The sequence below is a fragment of the Taeniopygia guttata genome, chromosome 14 (genome assembly GCF_048771995.1).
Source record: "Taeniopygia guttata chromosome 14, bTaeGut7.mat, whole genome shotgun sequence".
Lineage (NCBI taxonomy): Eukaryota > Metazoa > Chordata > Aves > Passeriformes > Estrildidae > Taeniopygia > Taeniopygia guttata.
Window position 1 is genome coordinate 1,061,053 of NC_133039.1, and position 25,544 is coordinate 1,086,596.

General features: G+C 44.0%; 2 protein-coding genes across 6 annotated transcripts in view; one reads left to right on the plus strand and one right to left on the minus strand.

The window, feature by feature from the left end:
* The window catches only part of POLR3E (RNA polymerase III subunit E), a 28,654-nt gene extending 18,435 nt beyond the window's left edge, over window positions 1-10,219 (plus strand). For 4 of the 5 annotated variants that reach the window (XM_030284621.4, XM_030284622.4, XM_072935667.1 and 1 more), the window contains 4 exons: window positions 1,235-1,725; window positions 6,140-6,217; window positions 7,031-7,156; window positions 9,380-10,219. In XM_030284621.4, coding sequence (XP_030140481.3) covers window positions 1,235-1,725; window positions 6,140-6,217; window positions 7,031-7,156; window positions 9,380-9,436 — 752 coding nt within the window. In that variant the 3' untranslated portion in view covers window positions 9,437-10,219. Of the gene's footprint in view, window positions 1-1,234; window positions 1,726-6,125; window positions 6,218-7,030; window positions 7,157-9,379 lie in introns of all 5 variants that reach the window. The other variant, XR_012058272.1, reaches the window with a different exon arrangement.
* Window positions 9,738-25,470, minus strand: CDR2 (cerebellar degeneration related protein 2). Its single transcript, XM_002197467.6, has 5 exons — window positions 25,164-25,470; window positions 19,923-20,035; window positions 15,248-15,396; window positions 14,921-15,085; window positions 9,738-13,795 (listed from the first exon to the last, which is right to left on the minus strand). Exons 1-5 carry the CDS (start codon window positions 25,240-25,242, stop codon window positions 12,928-12,930), a joined length of 1,374 nt encoding a protein of 457 aa, XP_002197503.4. The 5' UTR covers window positions 25,243-25,470; the 3' UTR covers window positions 9,738-12,927.
* Window positions 25,471-25,544: the final 74 nt, after the last annotated feature.

The window sequence follows — 25,544 nt, forward strand, 5'->3', positions numbered from 1 at the left end:
GTAGCAGAAGCAGAAGTCTGTGGCTCTGGGGACTCGCTGTTTGACGCTATAAAATCAGCTGGTTCTCTTACCCATTTGCTCATTTAAGGCAGTTTGTGGGGTGTAACCAGCTCCTGAAGGGAGGACAGACAGAGCCAGTGCACAAATAGTTCTCACCTCTCAATTTAATGTTAATGCAACTTAATGTGAATGAGATGAGTTTTTATTTCTCTGATTTGCACTAGGATCTCTGGTGTGCTTGAGGGCCAAGCAATTACTGGAGAATTAATGGCAGGAGGCTGTAGGGAGATGTGAAGCTGTCTGGTTTTGACATCCTTCTTCACTATGGCTGGCAGTGAGAGTATTGAAGTAGCTGCTCCAAAATCCTAAAAGATTGTGAAAACTTGAGATTCCAGAGTTTTAACTGGACATTTGGCTCAGTGCCAGACACTGGAGCAATTGAGGAATGTAAGCAGAACTGACAAAGGAGTATATGAATCCATTTCAATACCCTGTGTCTGATCTGCTCAGAAGGATTAGGTGTTGGGTTATTTGGAGAGGATTAGTGAGCCTAGCAGCAGAGAAGGTAACAGCATATGTGCTGGGCATGCCTTTATCTCAAACACTGCACTCCTTGCTTTGGCAAGGACTGGATTCTTCTGCTGCCAACACACCCCTCCCTTTCACCTTTGGGTGGCTGGGTGTGGAGAGGGAAGAAGTGCAGGATCCCATGGGAAAGAACTCCTTCCTGTCCCTTTCTCTCCATTACTGGGCAATAACACTTAAGCAGAGGGTCTCAGCCTCTTGTGCTGTGCACCTCCTGCTGCAGGGCTGTTCAGGTTCACTGTTAACCCTTCCACACTCCTCTCTGTACCTGTGACATCTTGGTGCTGTCTCTGGCAGGGGCTGCACCAGGCCCACCAGCCACTAGAGAATCTAAAAGACAAAAAGGAGAGTTGTTGGACAAAGATGTATTTGGGTCACAAGCAGAGATGTGTAAGCAGTCTGTATCCTGGTTTCCTGAAATATGGAAAAGGTCCTGGTGATTGAACAAACACACTTTGCTTCGGATTCCTTGACTGGAACACTGTTCCCCAAGCACTTGGCTTTAGAAAAACAAGTACACACTGCCCTCAAAAAAACAGCAAAACCCTCCAGTGTAAAATGCCTTAGATTTCATAAGCATATTATGTTTCCTGGTTTTATTTCACTATGAGCCCTGCTGAGATTTATGGTACTTTTTGTTTCTTACCAGCTCATCCATTGCTGGTTTCTGGGGAGCAAAGGGTCAACATGGCTAAAGCAAAAGTCAAGCAGAACTATGGGCAGCTGGAGAAGGAGTTCCAGAAGCAGAAGGCAGAGATGAAATCAAGCGACAGCTCGGCCAAGACGGACGTTCCCAACATCCGCATTAAAGAGGAGCCTGTGGGTGTGGAGGAGCCCATGGACACCCACGAGGGCCTGAACAACGGCCTGGTCAATGGCCTGCACCCAGCCCAGGGCTCCATGGACCCTGTGAATGGCCACCTGCCCGGGGGCTGCATCGACAGGGTCGCCCAGGAACTGAAGGCCTTTGTGTCGTCCACATTTAAGAAACAATTTGTACTCACCCTCAGTGAGCTTAAACGGTTATTTAACCTTCACTTAGCCAGTCTGCCCCCAGGACATACCTTGTTCAGTGGCATTTCAGACAAAATGTTACAGGACATGGTGCTGGACACTGGCTGCAAACAGATTTTGGTGCCTGTAAGTATGGTTTTCCCTTGGTGTGCTCTGGGGGAGGGATGGGGAGGGGGGGCAGTTCAACATCTGAAATGTGAGATATTTGTGCCCTGTGCTGATGGACCAGAAGGACAGATGTGCTCAGAGTACCTGTCCAATACTGGACTTGTTGAAGCTGCTGGAATTCTGTCTGTCAGGCTCTGCACTCTGCCCTGTTGTACTTGGGGCTCCATTTCCACATCCAAGGTGTTGTGCCACAGTGATTTGCTGTCCCAGCTTGCTCCTGTTAACATGATCTAAGGCAGGGCCAGGTTCCCATCAGTTCTCCTGGAATTGCACAAGCTCCTTCCCTTGGGGACAGGGACCCAGCTGGGAGAGGACAGGTGACATTGACTGCCTGGGAGCAGCAGGGCACACCCAGCAGAGCCTCTGGAAGTGACAAAGCCCATCTGCAGCAGGTTTCCTTGGCCTCTCTGTTTCCTCCTAGGCTGTGCAGAGGTGTCTGTTGCTTTGTCTGTATGGAAAAGATGGGTGTGATTGCGTGAGACAGAGCTGGGCTGGGAGACAGTGGATTGCTTAGGAGGGCAAAGGGAATCTGGCATCACAGGAAAGAGCCTAAAAGGAAATTAATTTTACAAGACATCTGGCACTGCTGATTGGGTTACAACCAGAAGGAGCCTGAGAGCAGCTGCCTTTGGGGAGAGAGGAGAAGGAACATGTGAACTGCTCAGAAAAGCAGGAAGCAGGAGGGCTGGGAGAGCCTGGAGCATGGGAGCTGCTGGGGGGCAGCAGGAACATGTTCAGTCCTGTGCAGAGTACATGTTGTGGCACCTGGGAGCCGAGTAACAGCCTGGAAATGTCACTGGGAGAGCACCAGTTGTGCTTTCTCCTTCCTCTCCTGGCAGTTCCAAGGCCTGGGGTGGTGCTTGCCTGGAACTGTCTCGGTGCTGGCCAGGCTCTCCCCTGCACCTGGTGTAATGTGTGCCTCTGCCATGCTGTTGGTAAACAGCTGAGGTCATTCTTGATCTGTTGTTTGGGACTGGGGCTTGTTTGCTTTGGAAATTTGGGGATTTTGAAAATCCACACAAGAAGTGAAAGAGAGCTCGTTTATCTTTTCAAAAAGCAAAATCCTGCTGAAGAAAGGTGGCCGGGAACTTCCTTCTATGTGGAAAACCCTGTCACAGGAGACCTGAAGAGGTGCAGAAGTGGTCCCTGGAATGTCTCTTGAGGAGACTGTTTCAAGTTTTAGTTATGCTGACTCAGAATTTACTGCAATAATTGAGCTCTTGTGTATGAGCCTGTACTGCTGTCATCAATGTAAATCATTGCCCCTGAGCCTCCCCTGATGCTCTGTGCAGATGGCAAAGGTGCTGGGGCTGGGTTTACTCTTTGCATGGGCTCAGACACTTTGGAGTTTCTTGATTGTTCCCCTGGACAATTTTGTCAGAACCCAGCAAGGGCGCCTGAGCTCAGGGAAAGCCTGGAGGGTTGTTCAGTGTGGGATTTCATAGTTACTCATTAGTTTTCTGTAATTGAAAGTGCTTTGGTGATAAAAATCAATGATCTGAGGTAATTAAAATGATGTTCTTTGGCGGGTGAAGACACTCTTGGCATGACTGCTTACATATTAGAGAAAACGTGGCTGAAAATGGCAATTGAAACCTTACCAGGGGAATGCAAGATCTATTACAGAGCTGAGCAGCAGCACCCGGGGTGTGAGATAAGTATTATTTGTGGGGAGCCAGGAGAGGCCACTCCAGCTGCAGCTGAGGCCATGGGGATGCCTGCAGGGTGCTGTGCTTGCTGTCCCTCATCAAGTCTGAGGGACAAGCACAGGAAAGAGCAAATCCTGAGCTGGTGCCACCATGGGGAGGGTGAGGAGAGGGGACAGACAGAGGAGAGGAGCCCTGGGCAGGCAGGATTTGGTGCCTGTGCCCTGGGCTGAGCCACTCTCCCATCCCATGGGAAGTGTCTGTGCAGGACTCTGGCTCCTGAGGATCAACACCCATTTCCTGCAGACTGGGGGGTGGCTGGCTCCTGCCATGGCTCCCTTCCCATGGCCCCTGGAGTGGCAGGGTTCTGCCCAAAACTTGAGGATATTTTTGAGGCCTCAGGAAATGATGTAACTGCTGTGTGCGTGCTGCCTGGCTGGGCTGGCAGGAGGGCAGTGCAGCCCTGCACTCACAGAGAGCCCTGCAGGCTGCTGCCAAGGGCAGGCTCCCTCAGAGGTGAGATCAGCAGTTTACCTTTAGGATTTCTCCAGCTGATAAGTTTTTTCTGGCTCTCTCAGCCCCTTCCATCTGGTGCAGCTATAACGTGAGGCTGCCTGGCAGCGGCTCAGTGCTTGAGTGAGACATTTCCCAGAGGCCAGGGCTCCTCCCTGAGAGGTTCCAGTTGAACATGGCAGCGTGGAGTTCATCTCCCAAGAGCCCTGCACTTGCTCCAGGAGCTTAGAGCAGGAAAGAGCACAGGGCAAATGTTTTTAAAGGAATTTTAAGGTAGCAGAGAACTGTATCAAGGTGAGGCTGGAGAGATCAAGGTGACATAAGCCAGCAAAGGGACAGCAGATGGCAAGGCACTGAAGCTGTTAGTGCTGTGTGTCCCTCTGAAGAATCCCTGATGGCATTTCCCACTCCCATGGCCAGGCTGTGTGACAGGAGCAAGCCAGCAGGGAGCTGTTGGCTTGCAGCAGTTTGCAAGGAAGGCTGGCTGGGAGGAGGAGGTTCTGTGCATTTTTCTTCCCAAGTATTGTGTTTGTTTGGAAGCCGTTTCCTCACAGAATGGCTGGATAAACACAGCTGTGTTTCAGCCCTGTGGCTGGGGCAGGAGGAGTTTGCACTCTGGGTTGTGCTGGCTCACTTGTCAAGCCCAGCAGGTTGTGCCTGGGTGCTCCCAGTGCCCTGCTGCTCTTTGCCATTCCTGCTGCAGTTGTTGCATGGAGGGAAGCTGGAGTATTTGATTTTATCTCTGCTGAAAACCTACAAGAGAGATTATTCCTCAAAAGCAAGTGTCCTTATGGGAGGAGAATTATGTCAGGTGCTGTGAGCCTAGTCAGCCTGAATCCTGGCTCAAAACCAAGTGTAAAACCTTGTTATATCCCAGCCATTTGGACTAACCTGAAAGTCAAAGCTGCTAATCCCACTAGGCAGCTCCCACTGGACAAAACCCTTCCCCTTTGCAATAAGATCAGAGACAGAACATGAAAGGAAATGCTGATCTTTTCACTCTGCAATGCACAAGACTTTTGACTGGTGAGGGAGGCTGGGAAGAAAGGTTTGGTTTGTACCAGCAGCCAGGATTGAGGATGCTGAAACAATTGGGACTGGCTTGTTAGCTTTTCATAGATGATTGATTTGGGTCATCTGGGCAGTTAGCAAGGAATAAATTGTTAGTGACAGACAGGAAGAGACATGTCAGGAGTGAAGGCATATTCCAGCAGTGCTCATTAGTCACTGCTCCAAGGGGAAATGTTAAGGCAAATGGATGGTATTTTATTTTTTTAAGGGGAGAGGCAGTTGTGCTCCTTCCTGTCTGCAGGGGTGTGAGGCTTCTGCCTCAGAAAAGCTATGTGTTTCTCTAGCTTGGCACATGGGGGAAAAACAAAACACGCAAAACCACTGTCACTTCTGGAGCCTGAAATGAGCAAATATCTGGTTCACTGTCTCTCAGTGTTCAGTCTTCTGAGTCCTGTAGTCTGCCCCAAAACAGAGATAGCAATACAGCAGAAGCACCTGCTTGTCAGTATTGCTGACTGGGGATTAGGGAAGCAGGTAACTGCAGGATGGGCTCTGAATCTGTAAAACCTGACACTGTAAATGCAAAAACTGCCAGAAGAACCCTGCAGTGCACTTGGTGCTCTCAGCTGTTCTGGATAGTCTGGAAGCAAACACTGCTGATAGGAAAAATCCACAGATACCTTGCCATGGATACCATGAAGGTCCAAGCCCTGGGATTGTTCTGGTACATGGTAGTCAACTCTCCACCACTGGGAAACTGTTCCCATGCACAGCTCATGGCATTCCAGTATGTCCAGCAGTTCCCTTGAAAGCCCAGCTGTGGCTGGTGTGTGACAGATGTGGCACCAGTGCCCTGTGCAGGTTGTCCCACCCTGACCAGAGCCATCAGTCAAACCTGGGCACATTGAGACAACCTCAGGGTGCCATGGTGCTCATCCCATTCCCTGGGTCACAGATGTGACACAGACCATGTTCCTGCTCTGTCACTGGGGCTGTGAGAAGGTGCTGAGCAGGCACAGGGCTGCCAGAGCCAAGGCACCCCTTCCAGTGTGGGGTGGAACAGCAATTGAGTTTTTTCAGCAGTTATTCCATGGCAGCCAGAGTTTTGATTCAGTAATGGGTGTCCAGGGATACAGTATCATGGAATCATTAAGCAGAACTCATTAAATAGCTGGTTATTTTTAACAGCCTCTTGTTCTCAGTTTCCTCCACAGACTGCTGCCTCACCAGATGAACTAAAGGTCTATGCACTTTGGGAAGCTGGTGACACTTATGATCAGGTAAAGATAAAATAAGGGATATTCCCCACTATATTTTTATTGAGTGTTTGGCATTGTGTGCATCCATGTTTCTGTTACTGAATAGCAGATAGCTTTCCTCTTTCTCAGTTGGTGTTTTTAACACCAACCTATTCCCAACTGAAAGGAAGCTCATCACATGTTGGTATTCATGTCAGTAACCATCTCAGTGGCTATTTCTGAACCTGTGAGAAGAAAGGATTCTCCAATGCAAGCCTCAGACCAGGATCCAGTGCAAGGGCTTTTTCCTTTTGATGGTAATGCAACATTAAGCAGAGATTACCAGGTGTATCTGTTGTGTCTGTTTATACTTAGGAGTAGGAAATGATTGCAGCATTTGTGAGCATCTGCTGAGTTCTATTTGCTGTCAGAGTAAATGAAGTGAAAGGCTAGGTGCCTAACGACCTGTGGATGGGCAGTGCAATTCCTAGCTCCATGAACTGAATACATTTTTATAGGAAAGAGGCAAGACCTAGCCAACCTCTTGCCTGGAGTGATGTGAACTCCCATGCAAGCATTTGAGAGGAATACATTGCAATGCCTTCTTCAGTGTGTTTTTGTACTTTTGGGGTGCCCCAGGTCACAGAACAGGTGCAGGTGTGACCACAGGGTCTGGAGGGACCCCTGTAGAGCCCTTGGAGGATAAGGCACTGCCAGAGAGCAGGAATATATGGGATGGTTTCAGGATTATGAAGCAAGAATCCTTTAATTTGTGCAGACTAAGACATGTGCAGTTTTGATAGAAAGTCAGGAATAATTGTTCTCTGTGTACTTACAATACATTCTTTTTTAAAGCATCGCCAAGTTTTGCTTGAAATCTTTTCGAAAAACTACCGAGTGCGCAGGAATGTCATCCAGAACCAGCTGAGTCAGGAGTGTGGGGAGGATCTCAACAAGCAGGAGGTGGATAGAGTGTTAAAGGTAAGCTTCTGTTCTCTTTGGGTTTGATCCAATTAATACATGAGTTTTAATGCTTGATTTGAGCAAAGGATTATATTTTACCTTGAACTGACAAATTATAAGGATGATAGAAGAGTTGTTGTTGGAATATGGACACAGCCTCTGTTTCAACTTGTTTTCTTAAAAATGCACTTGTCTCACTCTATCTTCTTTCTCTCCATTATTTTGTATTTTTGTAACAAATCTCTCTGTCATCTTGGAGCAGCAGAGAACAGAGTGTAGTAAATGTGATACTTGAGTTCTTTTTAAATTATGCAGAATTAAACATTAAGGAGGTGGGAGGGCTCGGCCAGGTGCTTTGTTTTACCAGCTGACTGCTGCTGGTTAGTGCTGAAAAGCACAAGTGCCACATGTTCAGAAGGAAGTGGATTTTATTCTCTAGCAGGATGTGCAGCTTTGCACAGAACAAAACCCTGGCCAAAACCAGCAGGCAGAGTAGTAGTTAACACATCTCATTGTAAATGTTTATTTAAATCCTTTCATCTCTCTTTGAAGATGCACCATTTACTTGCTCAAGAAATTTAAGGTATAAAGTACAGACCACACAGGCCATGACTTTAAAAGAGATGCTGGATGGCCAAGCAGAAAGTTGCTAGCTAATGTAATACTTTAATCATTGTGGCTGGGCCTTTGCTCACTGTCACCCACTTCAATAAGACAAGTGCTTAAGTACTTTATTACATAGTGATCTGCAAATGAATAATAGCATTTTTGAAGAACTACAGATCTGTTGCTGTGATAATAAGCAAACTGGTCTTGCTTGAAAGAACCTGGTCGTCTTAGCTGTAAAATAAGCTCAGACATTTCTGCCTGCTAGACAATATTTCCTTTGGCTCCCAGTCCCGGGGAATTTGTCAGCGACTACATGAGCTCAAGTGCCAGCTCTCCTGGAACATCTAGACAATGTACTGGCATTAGTTTTTCATCATGCTGTTGCTATTTAACAGATAACCTATTTCTAGAAAAAATACTTGCTCCTAAGTCATCAGGCACTGTTTTTATGTAAATCAGTAAGTCAGTGGATGACCAGCCTTGTGTTGTGGCAGGCTTTATTGCATTGAATACTTCTGTCACAGGACTAGGGGAAATTACCTTTGTTTCTGAAATAAAATTTAGAAGTATCATTTAATTAAATGGGAAGATTCTCTGGCTTCTTTAAGCCACAAGAGATTGTATTCCACTTCAAGTGAAATTGGTTTTGTTGACTCCTATTTCCCCATCTGCCTGTGCTCATTTTTATACACAGAGGAACAGACTGACAGGGGTTGTATTTTTGCATTTATAGATCAGTCTGCAAACCCTCTTTTTAACTTCTGGGTTTGTTTTTGTTACGGACGACCCCCAAGACTTTAGAAACAAAGATACATTCAAGCTCCACAGCCTCAGTTCTGCAGTGGTACTTAAGCCAGTGTTGAATTGCCTAAGAGGGAGGTTGGAGCGAAAGAAAGGGAAGCCGTTAGCTCAGAACTCCGGAGACTTTGTGCTCACCTAATAGAAACAAGAATTGAGCCCCAGGACAACCCAATTCCTGCGCTCCTTTGCTGAGGTGCTGTAAGCATAGCACAGGTGTGGTCACGGCAGGGCTGAGGTTTGACACTCCATTATCATAGAAAGGGTTTCTTAAAAGGCTTCATCTCCTGTGACTGTCCTCACTTTCCTGCTCTGTCCTGCTGCTCCCCTCAGCCCCTTCCCCTGAGCTTCAGCACCTCTTTAGCCCTCCATTGCCCTGCTCCTCCAGCCCTCACACATCCTTCCCTCCCTCAGCTGCCTTCTGCATGAGCCCCAGGTTCTCCCCCGGAGCCACTGCTGTTCCTCACTGCCTTGGCATCATTTGTCCCTTTGTGGCTCTCAGCCTTCCCCTCCTCATGTGTCCCCTCCGTGGAAGCCACCTGTCCTTCAGGTGTGTGCCCTGGGTTCATGCCCTCTCCTGTGCACTGGAGAAGGGCTTGTTACTGATCATGTTTATTGTCCCAGAGTCAGCCAGTCATTCCCAAGGCTTTATGGACTTTAGAATCATAGGATCTTCAAAGTTGGAAGAGACCTTTGAGATCATCCAGTCCAACCATCAACGCAGCAGTGCCACTGTAACCAGGAAACATCACCCAGCCCCAGATGCAGACACCCCCTACACGCCTCTGGGGAAGGGCCTGAGCAGCCTAACAGAGCCTCTCCCTGTCTCCCCAGGACTGCTGCGTGAGCTACGGAGGAATGTGGTATCTTAAGGGGACAGTGCAGTCCTGACAGCGGTGGCAGAGGTGTCGGGCGATCTCGGGGACGCAGGAGGAACCGCAGCGGGTGGCACAGCTGGAGCGATGCCGTGGCCGCGGCAGCCGGGGCAGGAGCTGAGCTGCCCTGGGCCCTGGGCACTGCGGGCAGCCACTGACACCCCAGACTCAGAGTTTGCATGGCCTCCCAGGCGTGGAGCCGCCGGGAAGGCACCGTGGGACCCTGTCTGCAGCTTGATTAATCTGGGATTTCTAATGTATTGCAATTCTCCCTCTGTTTCGTTATGAAAAAATAAAACCATATAGTGACACAGACATGATGGAAAATCATGGTCAAAACCTTTATTTTGTAAGTAATGCCAATAAATTAAATTTGTTTACAAACATCCCAGTTTTTGTTAAATCCCTGGATGCTCATACTTTAGTGTGAGCATTGTCATAGCCCTTGCAGCCCTCTTCATAGAGAGCAGGTAGTCGTGTTCATGGGAATGTCAGGCCTGGGAGGGGGGAACAAAATCACTGTCTGTGAACTCTGTACTACATAACCATTGTTCTCACCTGTGTCTGTGAAATGAGTTATTTGGAGAAGTACCTACATCTGAGACATGGGGAACAGCTACTGGATTTCTTCTACTGGTATGGGGTTGGTTTGAGAGACTTTGTGCATTACTGTATGTGAGAGCAAGGTAAGTAACCGAGGGCACCCTCTGGAAGGCATCCAGCTGTCGTTACCACGCAGCAACCATGTAAAACCTCTATTTTGTGTAATTTTTAAATAAAATTTTATCTCAAAGGTCAATTCTACCTTGCCTTGTATTTGTCCAAAAAGAAACAGAAGCTGCACGTGCTCCTTTTACATGCTGAAGGCTTGGAGGGGAAGGACAGAGGTGGAGAGCAAAGTGCAGTGCCAGTCCCTGAGCTCCCTGGGCTGCCCAGCAGCAGGGACAGGGACCCCGCCCTGAACTGGCCTTACCTGCAGTACCAGCAGGAGTGGCTGCTGTGGGCACTGCACAGCACGGTCACTGCTGCTCCTGCTCTCTGCTGCAGCTTCCATCACATGAGAAGCTAAAGGGGATTCTATTGATTTCATCCACTTACGCTCAGAAAAGGCTGAGTTGAGTTGTTGACCAAAATAAGAAGATTAAGGTAGTTAATCCAGATAAGATTGTCTAAGAATATTGTCCCCACACTTACAGCATTTCACATTTTGGTGGAAAATGGCTAATTCTGAACTGATACTCTACCTTATTTAATAGGTTAGTGTAGTTTATTAACTGCATCAATAAAACTGGGATGTGTTTTATGTTCAAGCAGCCCTGACAGGCACTGGCCCAGTGGCTGTGGCTGGAAAGCTCTCTGGGAAAGCCACGCTCCAGGAGAAGCTCTAAGAAGGACTCAGCCTGGAGGATTTATTGCACAGCCTGCACAGGTAAGTGCTGCAGGACAGCCCAAGCTCAACAATGGAACAGGCAGCCAAGGGGGGAGTACAGTACAGAAGAATCAAGAAGTTCTGAGGAAATATTTTTGGTATTTTGAAAGCATAGAAATTGTTTCTCTCTAAGTGCTCTCAATTAGCCAAAAGTAATAAACCACTGAAGATCACCTATTTAACCAAAAATCTGGAACTGCTTTTACAAGTCTTCTGCCCAGCAGGTGTGATTTGCCCCGTCCCTGAAGTGGTAAGGAACACTGGTAGTGAATCAGTTTGTGTCTTTCTGAGGTTACTGCTTTCCAGCCTCTGAACTGGGGTGAGATGGGTGCGGAGGGGAGGGACACAGTGACAGGACAGTAACACCATGGCAGAGCACCTTTTCTGCTCTCCCTGCCCTCACCTTTTTTTTTTTTTGAACAGCACTGACAAAAACCACAACAATGAGGGGAAACTACTTACTTCCATCTGTATTTCTGTCCTAGACAGGCCTGTTCTTTTCCATGTAGCATAACTTTTCTAAAATACAGATTTCGTGGGAACTCCATCTGAGCTCTGTAGGAAAGATGGCAAGACAAGATAATGCAGGTGCCAGCTGCACCAAGTTCAGTTTCCTGATTGGCACAGATGGATATAATTACTACTTATACAAGTAGCTTGACTGGATTATTTATTTGCTTAGAAAAATATTCAGAAGATTCAGATTCCCATTTTTAAATAATTTTCAGACTACCATACATGTTTTAGAGAAACTCCCACAACATGAAGTGTTAATACTGCACCTGAAGAACGAGCTGAATAGAGAACAGCATAAGGCAGCAGAGCTGCAGCAGCAGCAGCTGGACTAAAGCTGAGAAACTGTCAACATTCTGGGTCAAAGGTTTGGTACCTTGCAGCAACTCAGCAGGAAGCTGCTTCCCAAGAATTGCTGGCCACATTAAGCTATGAGACCCTTTACAAGGAGAAAGAGAAGGATGTCACCTTTCCTTGTGCCTTTTTTCCTTCCTCCTAATTTCTCTCTGTTCCAAAGGAAAACCTCCATGTTCATTGTTTTTCAGAAATCAAGTATTTTATGACTTACTATTAGGAAGTGGAAAAGGAGACAGAGAATAAGAGTGTGGTCCCATTTTCAGTAGGATATGTGCTGCCAGTGTTGAGTCCATCCTCCCACCCCCCCCAGGCAGCATGGAACTGGTCAAGAGAGGCCAACACTGGAAGCAACAGACAAAACAATGTAAGGTTTTACCTGGCCTGTCTCCTCAAGCACTTGGAGTTTGTGGTATTAAAAGCTACTCCACTATGTCAATGCTACTTCTAAAGTTAAATAGCTAAATAACAACTCTCTAACTCACCAAATACACATAAAAATGTACTTTGCAGACATTCCACCGGAGAACCGTAGGACCCAAGTAACACATAGAGTCAATTCACAGTATCTTGCCTTAAGACAAAGTGCCCTACAAAGGAAACCGTATCTAAAAAGCCACACAAACTTTACATCAAATCCTTTCTTGGTAGAAAGACATTTATACTAATCTGTGGGAGAGTTTAGTGATTGTGAAAACGTGGTATTGGCTTAAAGCAAGCACAGCTTTCCACCACCCTGCCAAAGCAAGATCAGCTGGACTGCTCCCTTCCTGGAGCTGAGGAGACGCTACCCCTGGGACTTGCCAGGGCTTTGTTTTTGTTCATTTTCTGTCAGTGTAGTCATAGGGCTAGATCATCCCTGTGAACCAAAGGAAAGCTTTAGTCTGGTTCTTGTGAGAGAGTCACAGTTCTTAGCTCTGTTATTTCTGAAATGGACTAAGGAAACAAGTGTCAGTCACTGCTCTGGCCAGAGATTAAGTGTAATATGAAGTAGTAGTGTAGCATAAAGCTATGATGTTTGTTTGCTTTACAACCACTAGTTTGTGTGACAGTGCTAAACATTAAATCTACTGCTACACAGGAACAGGGAATCTAGCTGATAACTAACTAGCTTAATAAGTACAGGGCTACCAGCCTATCCAAAACATTCATTTTGAGTGCTCAAGAAACCTGACATTCATATGAAGTGTGTTCTTGACTAACAGATAAGGTTATGGTTGAGAGAAGAGTGTCTTGTACTTTGCTCTGTGTTCATCTATTTCTTCTTTTGTTTTTTTGATACAGCTAAAAATCTCTTTGAAGAGTGCTTTATATTCAGGGGGAGCATTTGTGGAAGAGTCACTTAGCTCAGCAATTGTGAATTCTTGATTGCTAGCTGAAAGATCATACTGGGTGTTCCCCACATTTAGGTCTTTGGAATACTGCTTCAGTGTTTGTACAGCCTTGTGTTTCAAAGAATCTTCATCCATTTGACACTTCTTCAGAAGTTCCTCATACTTCACTTTCAGAGCGTTGTACTGAGCATCAACTTCATTGAGTACAGAGATCCCTCGCTGCTTCACAGCTTCAGCTCTCCTAATGCACGTTTCTTCGTGGCCCCTGAGAATGTCTGCCCCAGCAGCGCTGCTCAGGAGGCTTTCGCTGCTGCTCCGTTTTAGTGCCTTCTTCTCCAGCTCCGATACTGTCAGAAGTCCATCATCTGCCAGGCTCTGACCAAGCTCCCTGTCTAGAGATTCCTTGAATGAAATGAAAAAGGACTCTGGCACCAATTTCTCTGCATTATGGAGTGTGTTTTCAGACTGAAGTATCTGTCGCATTTCAGCTACTTCTGCTTCCAGCTCCTCCGCACGAGCCCGATACAAGTCTGTATCAACCAGCCTCCGCTCCAGGTCACAGTTTTCTTTCACCATCAGACTGTATTCCTCTTCCATGGTTACTCTCTTCTCTTTCTCTGCATTCAGCTGGGCTTGCAGAACTGTCACTGCCTTCTTTAACTTCTCATTTTCTTCTTCTACAGGACTTAGCTGACTATCCATCGAAGTAATCTTTTCTGCAAAGACGTGATCATAAACAAAATACCTGCAGAAACAAAATAAGGATTATCAAACGTAGGAAGTACAGCTGGCCACACCTAAAGTTTTCCTGTCCTGGGTAACTAATGATATATTTAAACTGTGTGCTAACACACTTCAGAGCACTAACAGGGGCCATTGCACTAACCAATCAGTTGATTTAGTAATCAGAACAGGGTTTGTAAGGACTTACGTGCCATCAAACCAAGCTCACAGCCTAGGCAGAATGGCAGCTTGTTAACAGTTTCATGTTACAGACAAGCTGATTGGATAATGTAAGTTTAAATTATAATTTAAGTTTAAATACACATTGCCTCCCTGTACCATGCAGTACTTTCTGAGACTATTTTTCTCTACAGCACTCTGCTCTTGTAACTTTTGTCATTATTGATGTAGAAACAAGCTTCTTAATTGACAAAGCAATGTTGGAGGCTGGTATTTTCACAAGCCTTTGTCAGCTTGAAGGATCCAGTTATCTTTTGAATTGTAAAGAAATAATTTATTTTTGGATTTATGATTTATTTTAGAGTATTACCTCCATGTAGATACAAGACCCTATTCTGTCTGTGGAAGTGTTTTCTTTACAAAATTGCCCTCTAGGCTTAGAGTTAGTCTGAGCTTTTACCAGGTAATTGTCCCGATGGCCCCATTAATGCAGTTCAGCTGGGTCAAATGGCTCTACATTTAAAAGGCCCAGCAGCCCAGGCACCATCTTCCCAGTTTAGGTGTCATTCTCATCGGGTTAAGCTGGAAAAAGCTAAGGAAATATCTGTGAACATCCAAGGAAGGAGGTAAGTTACAGGAAATATTTTCCATTTCGTGAGTTTGTTTTTCAGATTATCTGTGTGTTTGCTTTTATCTGACTGAAAACACTGGGGTGTAAATTGTTGTAAGTTTTCTAGGCTACCACTTGATATGCTGGCTCTGGGGATAAAGTGGAGCACCAATACTGGTGTGGTCTAGAAGCAGGCCAGAAGTAATGACAGTACCATACAGCAGAGATACTTTACTAATTGTGAACATCAGGTAATTTTTTTCCAGCTTGTCTGGTATTTGTGCTCCTGTCTTAAGTTTTAAAGTTTTGCTTAAAATAGTTTCAGTGTTCTTTACTATGTAAGGTAGAAAGTCTTACTGGCGGAGGTCATACAGCTCCTTCAAACATGAGAAACTGTGCATTGATCTTGGCTGCTCAGATCTCTCCTGGCTCATCCGGCCTCGTCCAGGCTTTTTCAGTTCTTCCACTTGTCGCTGCAGGTCATCTATGTGTGTTTGTAGACTTTCAATAGTCTCTGTCAAGCTAAAAGGTGAAAAGACCTTTAAATAAAACTAACCTTTCAATTTGCCAGTATTGTAGAACACCACTAGGCAGAGACAGCCACCCAGTAACTACACAAATACACCTGGACTGCTCTTATTGATATTAACAGCTGGGGGGAGGGAATCTTTGAAAGTTTGTTACCTTATTATCTTTTGTTGTGAAGCTCTACTTTCGGCAACCAGTTTTTGATTAGTGTCTTCCAGTTCTCTTGCTGTCACATCCAGCTGTTCATAGACTTTTGCATGCTGGTCATTCATCTGCCGCAAGAGCTCCACTTGCTTTGTGAGGTACTGCAAGACAGGTCTGCTGTTACTGGTTTACTCTTGAAACATAAGCTACAGGTCCTATGCTGCATTTCTGCTCACATTCAGAGAGAAACTCCTGAGTTTTCCAAATGTAAATTCCTGTGTTTGCTTTGTTAGGCTGAAGGTACACTATCAGTAACTAAGCAATCTGCCTTTGTCATGGAGGTCATCCCAGGCTCATGAAGCAGCCCTTACCTGGAGGAGCTGGGTTTGGTGGTGCCAGCTGTCTTTATCTGTGCCCACGCCTTCTGTATGGGGCTGTGCTGCAGTCAGCACTGATAGAGCCTTCAGGCTCCAACACAGCCCTTACCTGTCCACTGTGTTCTAAGGCTGCAGTCTGCTCCAACAGAAATTCCTTATCTGTTGACCCAACAATTTTCTCAACATTAAAACTGAAATACTGGGTAGCACCATCTATAATTAAACATATTTTCAGCTGACCCAAGTTCTTCCAGTCTGAAGCAGCATTAGGTTCAGCATGGCAGAATTTAGGTTGTGGCCACTGTTAGGACAGTGTGTGGCTATGATGTGTCAGGAAGTATAAGTTATTGAATTCAAATCTTTAATCACTCACAGGGAATTATGCCAGTTACTGTAATCCAAAACAAAGGCCTCCTGGTTTTATTTGTTAAATAAAACCTCACATGAAGTATTCTCAATTTAATCCTCTTGGGTTTTACAATTACCTACATACACAGTTTAGTTTCCTGAATAACGTCAGAAAGCTCGGAATTCTTAGTCTAAGCGGTTCACAATCACCTAAAGCTCTTTAAAAAAGTGTCTTATATTCTCCCACCCAGGACATGAGCATTTATATGAGACAGTTCTTTTCTGTTTGAGTCTAACCCCCTAAATCTGAAATATTTTGTTCTTACCTAGAATTTGTATTACAATATATTCTGTATTGCTACATGTTATTCTCTTAAAACTAAGCTTCAAGTAGGAGCATTCAGCAAATTCCTAGGCAGAATTATTTCTCTTTACATAGGCCTGTTACATACTCAAAACTTCTAATATTCTACTTAACCTTTTACCTCATTAAAAGATCGGTGGGTTTACATTTTAGGCAATTTAAGAACAGATAATAAGTTAATCTAGGACTAGTAACTGCTCCATACAGACTTCTAGAAGATCAACATGATAGCTGTTGGCCAGATCCTTTTGTAGCCTGTGCACACATGACAGAGGATTTACACAAAAATAGAACATAGATTAGCAGTCGAATCTCAGTGTGACCCATTAGTGATTAACTTTCCCTATTGGTTATAGCTGAAGGAAGGAGCTGGAGGCTCTCAGACTTCTGCAATACAAATGTGGCTAAACACAGAAGCCAAGGCTTTGGTGCCTGAAGAGATGTTGCCACTTACTACAATGGGCTTTTGCAGACCTTTGAGATGAATGGAAGGGATGAAGCACCACTTCATCCACCTTCCATCCCCAGTATCTTCAGGGCTGGTGTCCAGTTGGCCTGGTATGACCAGACCACCAAAGATGATGTAACAAATACTTTAGAAGTTCATGTTTAATCTATGTCCCCAACAACTGAGCACCTAACATGAAGCAGCACCTTGCATTCTAGCACATGAAAACTGGAGTGTCAGGATTTCCAAAGTCTGAGTGCTAAGAACAGATCCAGGCAGGCATAAAGTTGCTGTTTCCATGCAGCCTTTATTACATCTACAGTGATTAGTTATTGGCACACGTGTCAGCACAAAGGTCAGATAAAATGATCCAAAGCTGTAAAATGCTTAATGTGTTAGTATTTAATATATGAGATGTAATCTTAAGCACACCACAGTCTTTGACCCTTCCCCTGTAGTACAGACAAGGCAATGCTGTATTTCAGAATGATTTCTCAGCCAGCTCTAGACTTTGCTACCTCTAAGATACAAATTAATAGGAAAAAATTCCCAAAGATTTACATGGATATACTGCACTGAAAAATCTAGTATAGAAATTCAGTGGAGTAGCCACAGGAACAGCTGAAATATCACATGTAAGTTACAGAGACAAGAACTTGAAAACTGGGAAAAATCAAGCATAGAGGCTGAATATGCCATTTGCACATGTATCCTGTGCAACAGGGTATCCTGTGATTCCACAAGAGCCAGAAATGCTGATATGAAAATAATAGACTGAGCTGCTTTATACCTTGCATATGCAAATTTTATTCCCATTGGTTTCAGTGAAATCCTGTAACAATTCCTTGTGCCAGTAAGCTAATGTATTCAGTTCCTCAATTGGAGGGTCTCTGGGTATTTGAACAAGGGGTTCATTTTCTCTTTTCTGCCAGAAATACAGATGCAAGAGAAACTTCTTTGGAGCAAGTAAAGTTTTGTGCAGCTATTACACTTTAAAATGGCACTGGGGAAAAGAAAAAATATTGAGACAGGAAAAAGGACTGAGAAGACAGCATGTTCCTACAGCAGATACAAATACACCCTTTGGCTCAAGAAAAGAAAAGGTGAAGGCAATATTTATACATCAGAAGCATCACAAAAACTGTTCTCCCACTCTCTCCCTCTCCTTTTGGAGGGAGCTAATAAGACAATCCAATGCATAGCTACTTTCCTTGATGAAGAAGAGGAAAGAGATTGAAGAGGTATCATATAAAGCCTTCAAAAAGTAGCATTGCCCAAGTCTTGGCAGAGCAAGACATTAAGAGAAAAAAAATGAATGTGTCATGTCTCAGTTTGTCTGACTGCACATGTACTTGATCCTGCAACACACCAGCTACAGATCACTGCTGGAAGGACACTGGTGACACTTCCTGGAGCTGCAGCTCTCTTATGTCCTCTATAAACACTGAACCACCAGAACAGCTTAAGCAAATAAACTGGCTTAAACCAATGGAATATTGCATTCTTAACAGCACTAGACTGTTTCTGTAAATCAATGTAGCCTAGCAATAATGTATTTTCCACATTTCTAGATAGTGTTAAGATGCTGCTTATTAAGTAGCTGCACTCCATCAGCCAGGTTAGCTGCCTATCACAAAGTTCTAGTGTGTTATTTCAAAAGGTATGTTGTCTAAACACTTTCTTAAATATGGTTGTTCATACAAGTACCTTGTCTACAGTATTTGTTTAGCACCTTGGAAGTGTCTGTCTTCTCTACACCTTAAAAATTGATCTTTTTATAAAAACTATTAATGGCAATGAAGTATTTTCAGTCTCTGCAGAAGTAAATAGATCTTCTAACGCTGTGGCAGTAATATAAATATCAGCCATTCCAAGCCCTGTATCTCAGAATGAATAGGATAACAAAGATTACAGTTAGCACGTAATACAAGAGCCAGTAGATGAGGTACAAAACAAAAGTAACTTCTAAAAACACACTTGCACTCAGAAAATAAATCAAACTGCACTCAGAAATTCCTTATCACTTACAAAAAAATGCTGCATTTGTGTTGACTACTTTAAAGACACCTGTAATTTTGTATTTATTAAGGTTAGGATGCTTTCAGTTACCTGTTTCCACTACGATAGTGAGCATTTGTCTGAAGTTGCAGCTGTACAAAATGCACATCTCTAATTGCAGTACTGCTAGCACAAAGGAATTCAGATTTCATAAAAATCTGGTACATACCAGTCACAGCCTGCTCCCTGTGATTCACACCAGAACCAAATGGAAATGCTGACTACATTTTCAATATGTTGTCAGTCAGCGAAGTCCTGAATATTTAATAATTTAATTATTAGAGACCATGCATTGCCCTCTAATAGCTGAAAAAATCTCATTATGCTGACAAATGCTAGCTCTGCAAGAACACAGGCAATATTTAAAAAAAGAGAAATTGCCAAAAATAGCCAGTTTTTTCCACTCTGTTACCTAAAGATGACTGGTTTTGAAGGGATGGTTATGTTTTTGGTTTTTTTCCCTGGAAAATATGGAACAAGATATCAACTATATCATATATTTAGATACTATTTCAATGGAATTTTTTTTTCTGGGCTTTTTTGTTGTTTGTTTGTTGTGGGTTTTTTTTTTTTTTTGGTCATTGCAGGGTTGCTTTTACATTGAAATAGACTTTACTTCCCCTTATCACAGATCAGTTTACTGGAAGTATATATTTTCAGATTTTACTTAAATCGCATATCTGCACTTATTGGTATTTAAATTTCAATGCTGCACTCATTAATTCTCATGTAATATTTTAAATTATTAATGTCTTTATCATCATATAATTTAATGTTATTTTACCTGGCAAAATCAGAAAGTTTAGCAATAAAAATAACTGCAGTATTTTTCCTGTACAAAACCAAACAATATCAGTCATTTTTCATTAAACAAACTAAATCCAACCTTTAGTGTAACAAAGCTTCTGGTAATCAGAGAAACAGTTCTAAGTATGAGCCACCTATACTGGTTCTCAAATTCTCAAAATAGCAGAAGTGGTGAAAGATTGTTCAATATTTTCCATTAGATCTTAAGAAATTCAGATCTTAACTTTACACTCTGTATGTTGCAGGTCTAGATGCTTTCATGTGGGGATCCTTTAGATATCTTACCTCTATCTCCTGTAATTGCTCTTGATTTGTTGCATACATTTGCTGTAAGGATTCTTCTAGTTCAGTGTTACGGTCCAGTAGTGTCTTCCCAAGCTCAGCAGCAAGGTGAAGATCTAAACAAAGAAATCATGTTTGCACGTAAGTGAGAGAAACCATGATGTAGTCTAATTCTAAAGCCTGTTATCAAATACTTGAGGTATTTTCTTATTGCTGTTACAACTGCTTCAAGTTATCTCCAATACCCAACATGGAAGTTAGCTCATACCCAAGTAGAACATTCATCTACCATCACTGATGCAAGTCTAAGTCAGCCCTGAGACCCAGGGACACTCTGATGTCATGAAGCTTCCTCAGTTCCCCCGTGGCCCTTCAGACACACCCAGCTATGTTCACCTCCACACTGTGCCCAGTCTGCACCAGCTCTGCTCAAGGTTTCTTGGGCTCCATCCTCTTGACAGCACTCAGAAGAATAAGTACAGCAGGTCCTATAAATGCTCATCAGTCTAGACCCAGGCCAAAGCTGATGAACTCTTTATTGACTTGACTGTTCCTCCCCATTACCCCTCTACCAGAGTTCAGGTCACTTAGGATCAAAGTGCTAAATGAAGGTTTCAGATGCTTTTCATGGTGAAACAATAATATCAAAAGACATAAAACTGATGGAGACTTGCAGCTATTCTGCTTTTCAAGCTCATAAACTCGGGTGACAAGAACTGTTTCATGTGCTCCAAAACATCACTTTAAATGTCATTTGTTCTCAGGCATTTAATCTCAATTTCACTTCAGTCATCTTCAATCACCTCCAGGGTACAGTGACTGTAGCTGTTGCAAATTAAGAAATAAGTCATCTGAACACTCAGCTCCATTCTAGAGGGAAGCTTGATATTTGCTCAACAGGATCAGAAATGCTAGATATTCTGTATTATTATGTTGAAAGACAAGTGTAATTTAAAAGCTAACATAATGTGACAAAGAAATAAATCTTGGAATTAATGCTAAAACTGTGGTTACTCTGTGGAGGGTACTACATGTTAAGGATCCAACAGATTTCTAGAAATAGCTTATTTTCCACCTCCTTCTCATCACATGACCCATGACCTGTATGCATGCAATACCACCTAGTTAGTTCTCACATAGAACTTGTATCATTAATCAGAAAGAAGTCAAGAAAATCTGTGAGTCGCATCAAGAAGCCATAAATGAATAAACAGGAGACATGTATTGCATCATCAGTAATTACAGCCAGAGAAGCAAACACATTAATTCCATTTCCATTTGATTGCAATGCCCTTTTTTTAACATGTTATGCTACCTCTTTCCTGCTCCCTCACAGTTATCTTATCAGCTAGGAACTGTAATACATACAATACTGCCCCAAGATTGTTTTGTGCTAACCTTCAGTTTGGCAGCTTGTCCAAAATGATTACTCCATCTCCATACATAAGCCAAAGACCAAATTCAGACTTACAAGGACAAGTCAGTACAAACATTTGTCTGTGAAGTTGTAGATGTCCAATTCTGGCAAAACAACAGCTGTGCTACTCTTTATACATTTTTTACAGCCACAATGCATTGTTTCCTGCCTTAAGGTCAGATTCTTAGCTTAAATGTCATAAAAATTATTTAAAAGAAATCCCACTGCATGAGAGCTCTTCAGTTTCAAAATATGTACAATTAGAAGGCACAAGGCATATTGGTCTGTACTTAGGAGTTTATCCTCCCAGTGCTTTTTCACTGAGGCACCACTCATTATGAAGCAGGATTTAAAGTATTTGGATAAGAAAACCTTAAGGCATCCTGCTTACATTTTTCCCATTTGGTAAACAGATTACACATTGTTTACCCATGGACAGAGTAACTCCCAGTCAAACACCAAGCTGTTTGTTCTATCTCGTTACAGAATACTGTAGTCTTCAAATTCAGTGAATTCATTATCCTATAGAAAATGGAGTTCTGCTTCACAAGTTCTTGTACTGCACAGATCTTTACTAGGAGCCACCATCTTTAAAACAATACTAGCATCATTCAAGGCAAAGACTAAATAGTCTATTCTTTTATATTAATAGAGTAGAAAAAAGCTTTAGAGAGGATTTAGGATTATGTTAAAGACATAATGCATAATGGAATTACTACCATTTCCCTTCCCAAAGTGAAAGTTTGTTTTCATGTTTAAGTACATTTAGGAGTTACAGCTTCATTGTTAAATGCCCGCTCATCTACTAATCAAATAGCACATAGCACACAGTACTTGGAATACAAGGTGAATAATGGAATTCATGTCATACTTCACACCCATTCTGTTTGTTAGACTGGCAGAAGCACAAATGGGTTACTATGGGAGAAACACTTTTATAATTAAGGCAATTTGTTTCTGAGGGGGAAAATACAAGTGGGAGCACTCAGGAACATACAATAAAACCTCAACTCTAGAGAAAGCAAGTACTGAAATAATTTCATCTCTTCTAAAATTCAGAATTTTTTTATTTTGCATCCATTTTCCACAGTGTCAAGTACCTGGAAGCCCTATAAAGAGCAAATTTTACAAGAGAGATGTGCCATGTATGTTTTCCAGATACAAAATGGAAAGTATTAATTTACATTTCTCTGGAGAGAGTTATGGTAGAACACTAGAAGCAGAACTGCATTTTCTGTTGTAAATTTATGCAAAGCAAAGCTAAATTCTGACAGACATGCCTTTTTCCTTTTCACCATAAAGATGGAAGCAGAGAGGTTTTTAATAATGCAAAATGCATATATGCGAATCTAAAGATCTTTGTTTTAGTAAATCTGATTAGTTGTACTGGTGTTTAACAGCTCCATCAGCAATCTCCAAGACAAGACTTCAAGGATGTCTTCTGTGATGTTGAACAACCCTCACCAGTGCTTCACAGTCTCTTTGGACTGCATTACCATCATTGAAAAAAAGGTAAAACAATACCAAAATCCTTCTCGTCTACTTATTCATAACCCACCTAACAATATTATTAAGAGAATTTTCAATCTAAAATTAGCCTATTCTTTTAAACAGCAACAGGCACTAATTGTGCAAAATGTAAAAGTAAGACTAGTGTAAGTTTACTTAATTGTAAAATTATTTTTTTTAAATCTACTTAGTTTCCTATTTCCTGTTCTGTATTCGGAATACCCTCTGTTCTATAAAAGTGAGTAACAGCAAGATGCAAAAAGAGCAGTCCATATAAATTCTTTTTTAAAGGTCAGCATACTTCAGCAAACATCGCAGAAGGATGTCTGTTCCCATCCTCACAAGAATTCCATGAGCACTTTATGCATGAGCAGTGTGCCAGAAAAGCCCATCTCCTTTGTCAAGGCAAAAATCTTTGGTACGTAGGAAGACTGTCAAGTTTTCCAAAACCCCTACCCTCATTTTAAGTTTCAAAGACCAATTGACAAGGACTTCAAGCTTGTTTCAAGGTGCTTTCTAATGTTTTACAACCTAGGTTCTCATAACCATACTCATCAGTTTTTAAACATGCACTGATTGTTTGGGTTGTGAAGAGTTTCACGAGACCTTGATAAGCACTTCCTACCCTGTTTACACACATCCGTGTGTCTTAGCCTTAGCAGCAGGAGTAGTATCCTTCAGAGCCCAAAAATAAAGTACAGCACAACATTTAAAAAACGTTCCTGTAAGGAATTTCTTCTTTGCATTTCAACTTGCTCATCACTTTATTTTTCTCCTTTTGCTTTTGGCAAGGCTATTCGTGGCTTCCATTTAGGAAAAAGAGAGAATCCCCAGAAAGATTGTGTCCATGTGTTGAGGGTACATCAACCAAACCCCCAAAATGCACTAAACCTCTAGAATGGAATACTTAAAAGCCGACAGCAGAGTCAACTGGTGATTATTCCACTCATTTTAATTAAAAGAGGAAAGTAGAGAAACGGCAAGAAGTCAGTTGTTATACATTGTAAAGTGTTTTTGCACGTCTTCAACTCCATAAACATTGACACAGTAAAAACATTACTGAATTATGCCTTCAAACTTTTCACTCTCTCCCCTTTGACAGCAAACTGTAGTTTCAGGATCTTATTTCAACTGATTTGTTTGTATCCTAGAGCCAGGAAAACTTCAATTTTGGGTGAAGAGTACCTAAATACAGCTTTCAGTTAGCTATTTTTTATAGCATACAATTAGAGAGACCTGGCCTCGACTCAAAAATAGTTTCTGCGGTCAGATACCTGATCTCAGTGTGAATACTGCTTAGCTTTCTCTATGGTTTACAGACCAGCTGCATCCACCAATCCCAAGAATTAATGCATTTCAATATAAAAGCAAAACGTGTAAAACTGGAGCAGGTTTGCAGGAAGCCACAGCTTTGAACTCGCCTTTCAAAACAAACTCGGGATTAAAAACAAAAAGTAGAACTAAGTAACTTAAGTAAATACCAGTCATAAATGCCACTAAGCTCTTAAGGAAATTGCACATTCTTTCCGCATCATGCCTGTTAAAAGATTTTTAGTGCAATTATACTTATATTCCTATGGCTCCTTTCTCATTTGTGAAATGAACAGCATTTACGTCTTGCATATAGTGTTTTAAGACCTACTGATGGAATTACATATAGAAGCTATACACGTGTTTTTCTGAGGCGTAGCGGAGTTATTTGATATTTTAATAAGAAAACCTAAAGAGTTTCCAATAATGGACCTGCAACTAATCGAACATTGCTACGACTACAACTTCATCAAGTGGAAACCCTGACAAAGAGCTCAACAGGGCGCAATAGCGCATCAGACCGCGGTGCTTCCAGCACCAGCCGTGAACAGGGCACCTTCACATTCTGCGCAAGGTGCAACTTTTCGGGGAGCCGCTTCCCTCCTGCGGGCGGAGAGGGACCCCGGCACCATTCCGCTGGGCTGCCGCACCTCCTTCCCTCAGACAAAGCCGGCCGCAGTCCTTACCGGTGACAGCGATCCCGCGGCGGCGGGAAGCGGCCGTGCGGAGATCCCGAGCTCCGCCGCTCCGAGCCCGGCACGACCGCCGCACCCCGGCCCCCGAGCGCCCTTCCCGCCGCCCGCCCGGTGCCGCCCGGCGCCCCGCGGTGCCGCTGCCTCCGCGCCGCCCGCCGCGGCCCCTTCCCTCCCGCGCCGCAGCCCCTGCCCTCACACAGCCCGCGCCCGGCGCTTCCCCACGGCTCCTCGCCTCACCCGCCCCGCTCAACGCGGCCCCTGCCCTCGCACACCCTCCCTCACACGCCCCCCGCCGCCGCCGCCCCGGCTCACCTTGCTGCAGGTCCTGCTGGTCGTACCAGGGCTCATCCTCTCGGATTTCGAACTCCTCCACCAGGCTGTCGGCCAGCATCGCGCCCCTTTCCCTCACGGGCGGCTGAGCCGGCAGCGCCCACCCCACGATGCCCCGTGCGCCGAGCAGGGCAGAGCGAGCCGGCAGCCGCTCCCCGCCTCAGCAGCCGCCTCCGGCCATTGCCGAGCGGTTCCGGACTTTGCCGAACCTCTCCCCCTTCTGGCCGGGCTGCGCCGGCGGCAACGTGGCAGCCACTGCCGCCGCCCACCCCCCGCCTCCCGCGATTCAAACACAGCAGCCTCGCCTCGCCTCGCCTCGCCTCGCCGGCGGGCAGCCAATGGGGAGCCGCGCGCCGCACTGAC

Coding starts and splice junctions, on each gene's coding strand:
- CDR2 (XM_002197467.6), bottom strand. CDS start 25,242: ATGCTGGCCGACAGCCTGGTGGAGGAGTTCGAAATCCGAGAGGATGAG. Junction 15,086..15,247: donor TCACAACAAAAGATAATAAG/GTAACAAACTTT, acceptor TTCACCTTTTAG/CTTGACAGAGACTATTGAAA. Junction 13,796..14,920: donor GAGCTGTATGACCTCCGCCA/GTAAGACTTTCT, acceptor TTGTTTCTGCAG/GTATTTTGTTTATGATCACG.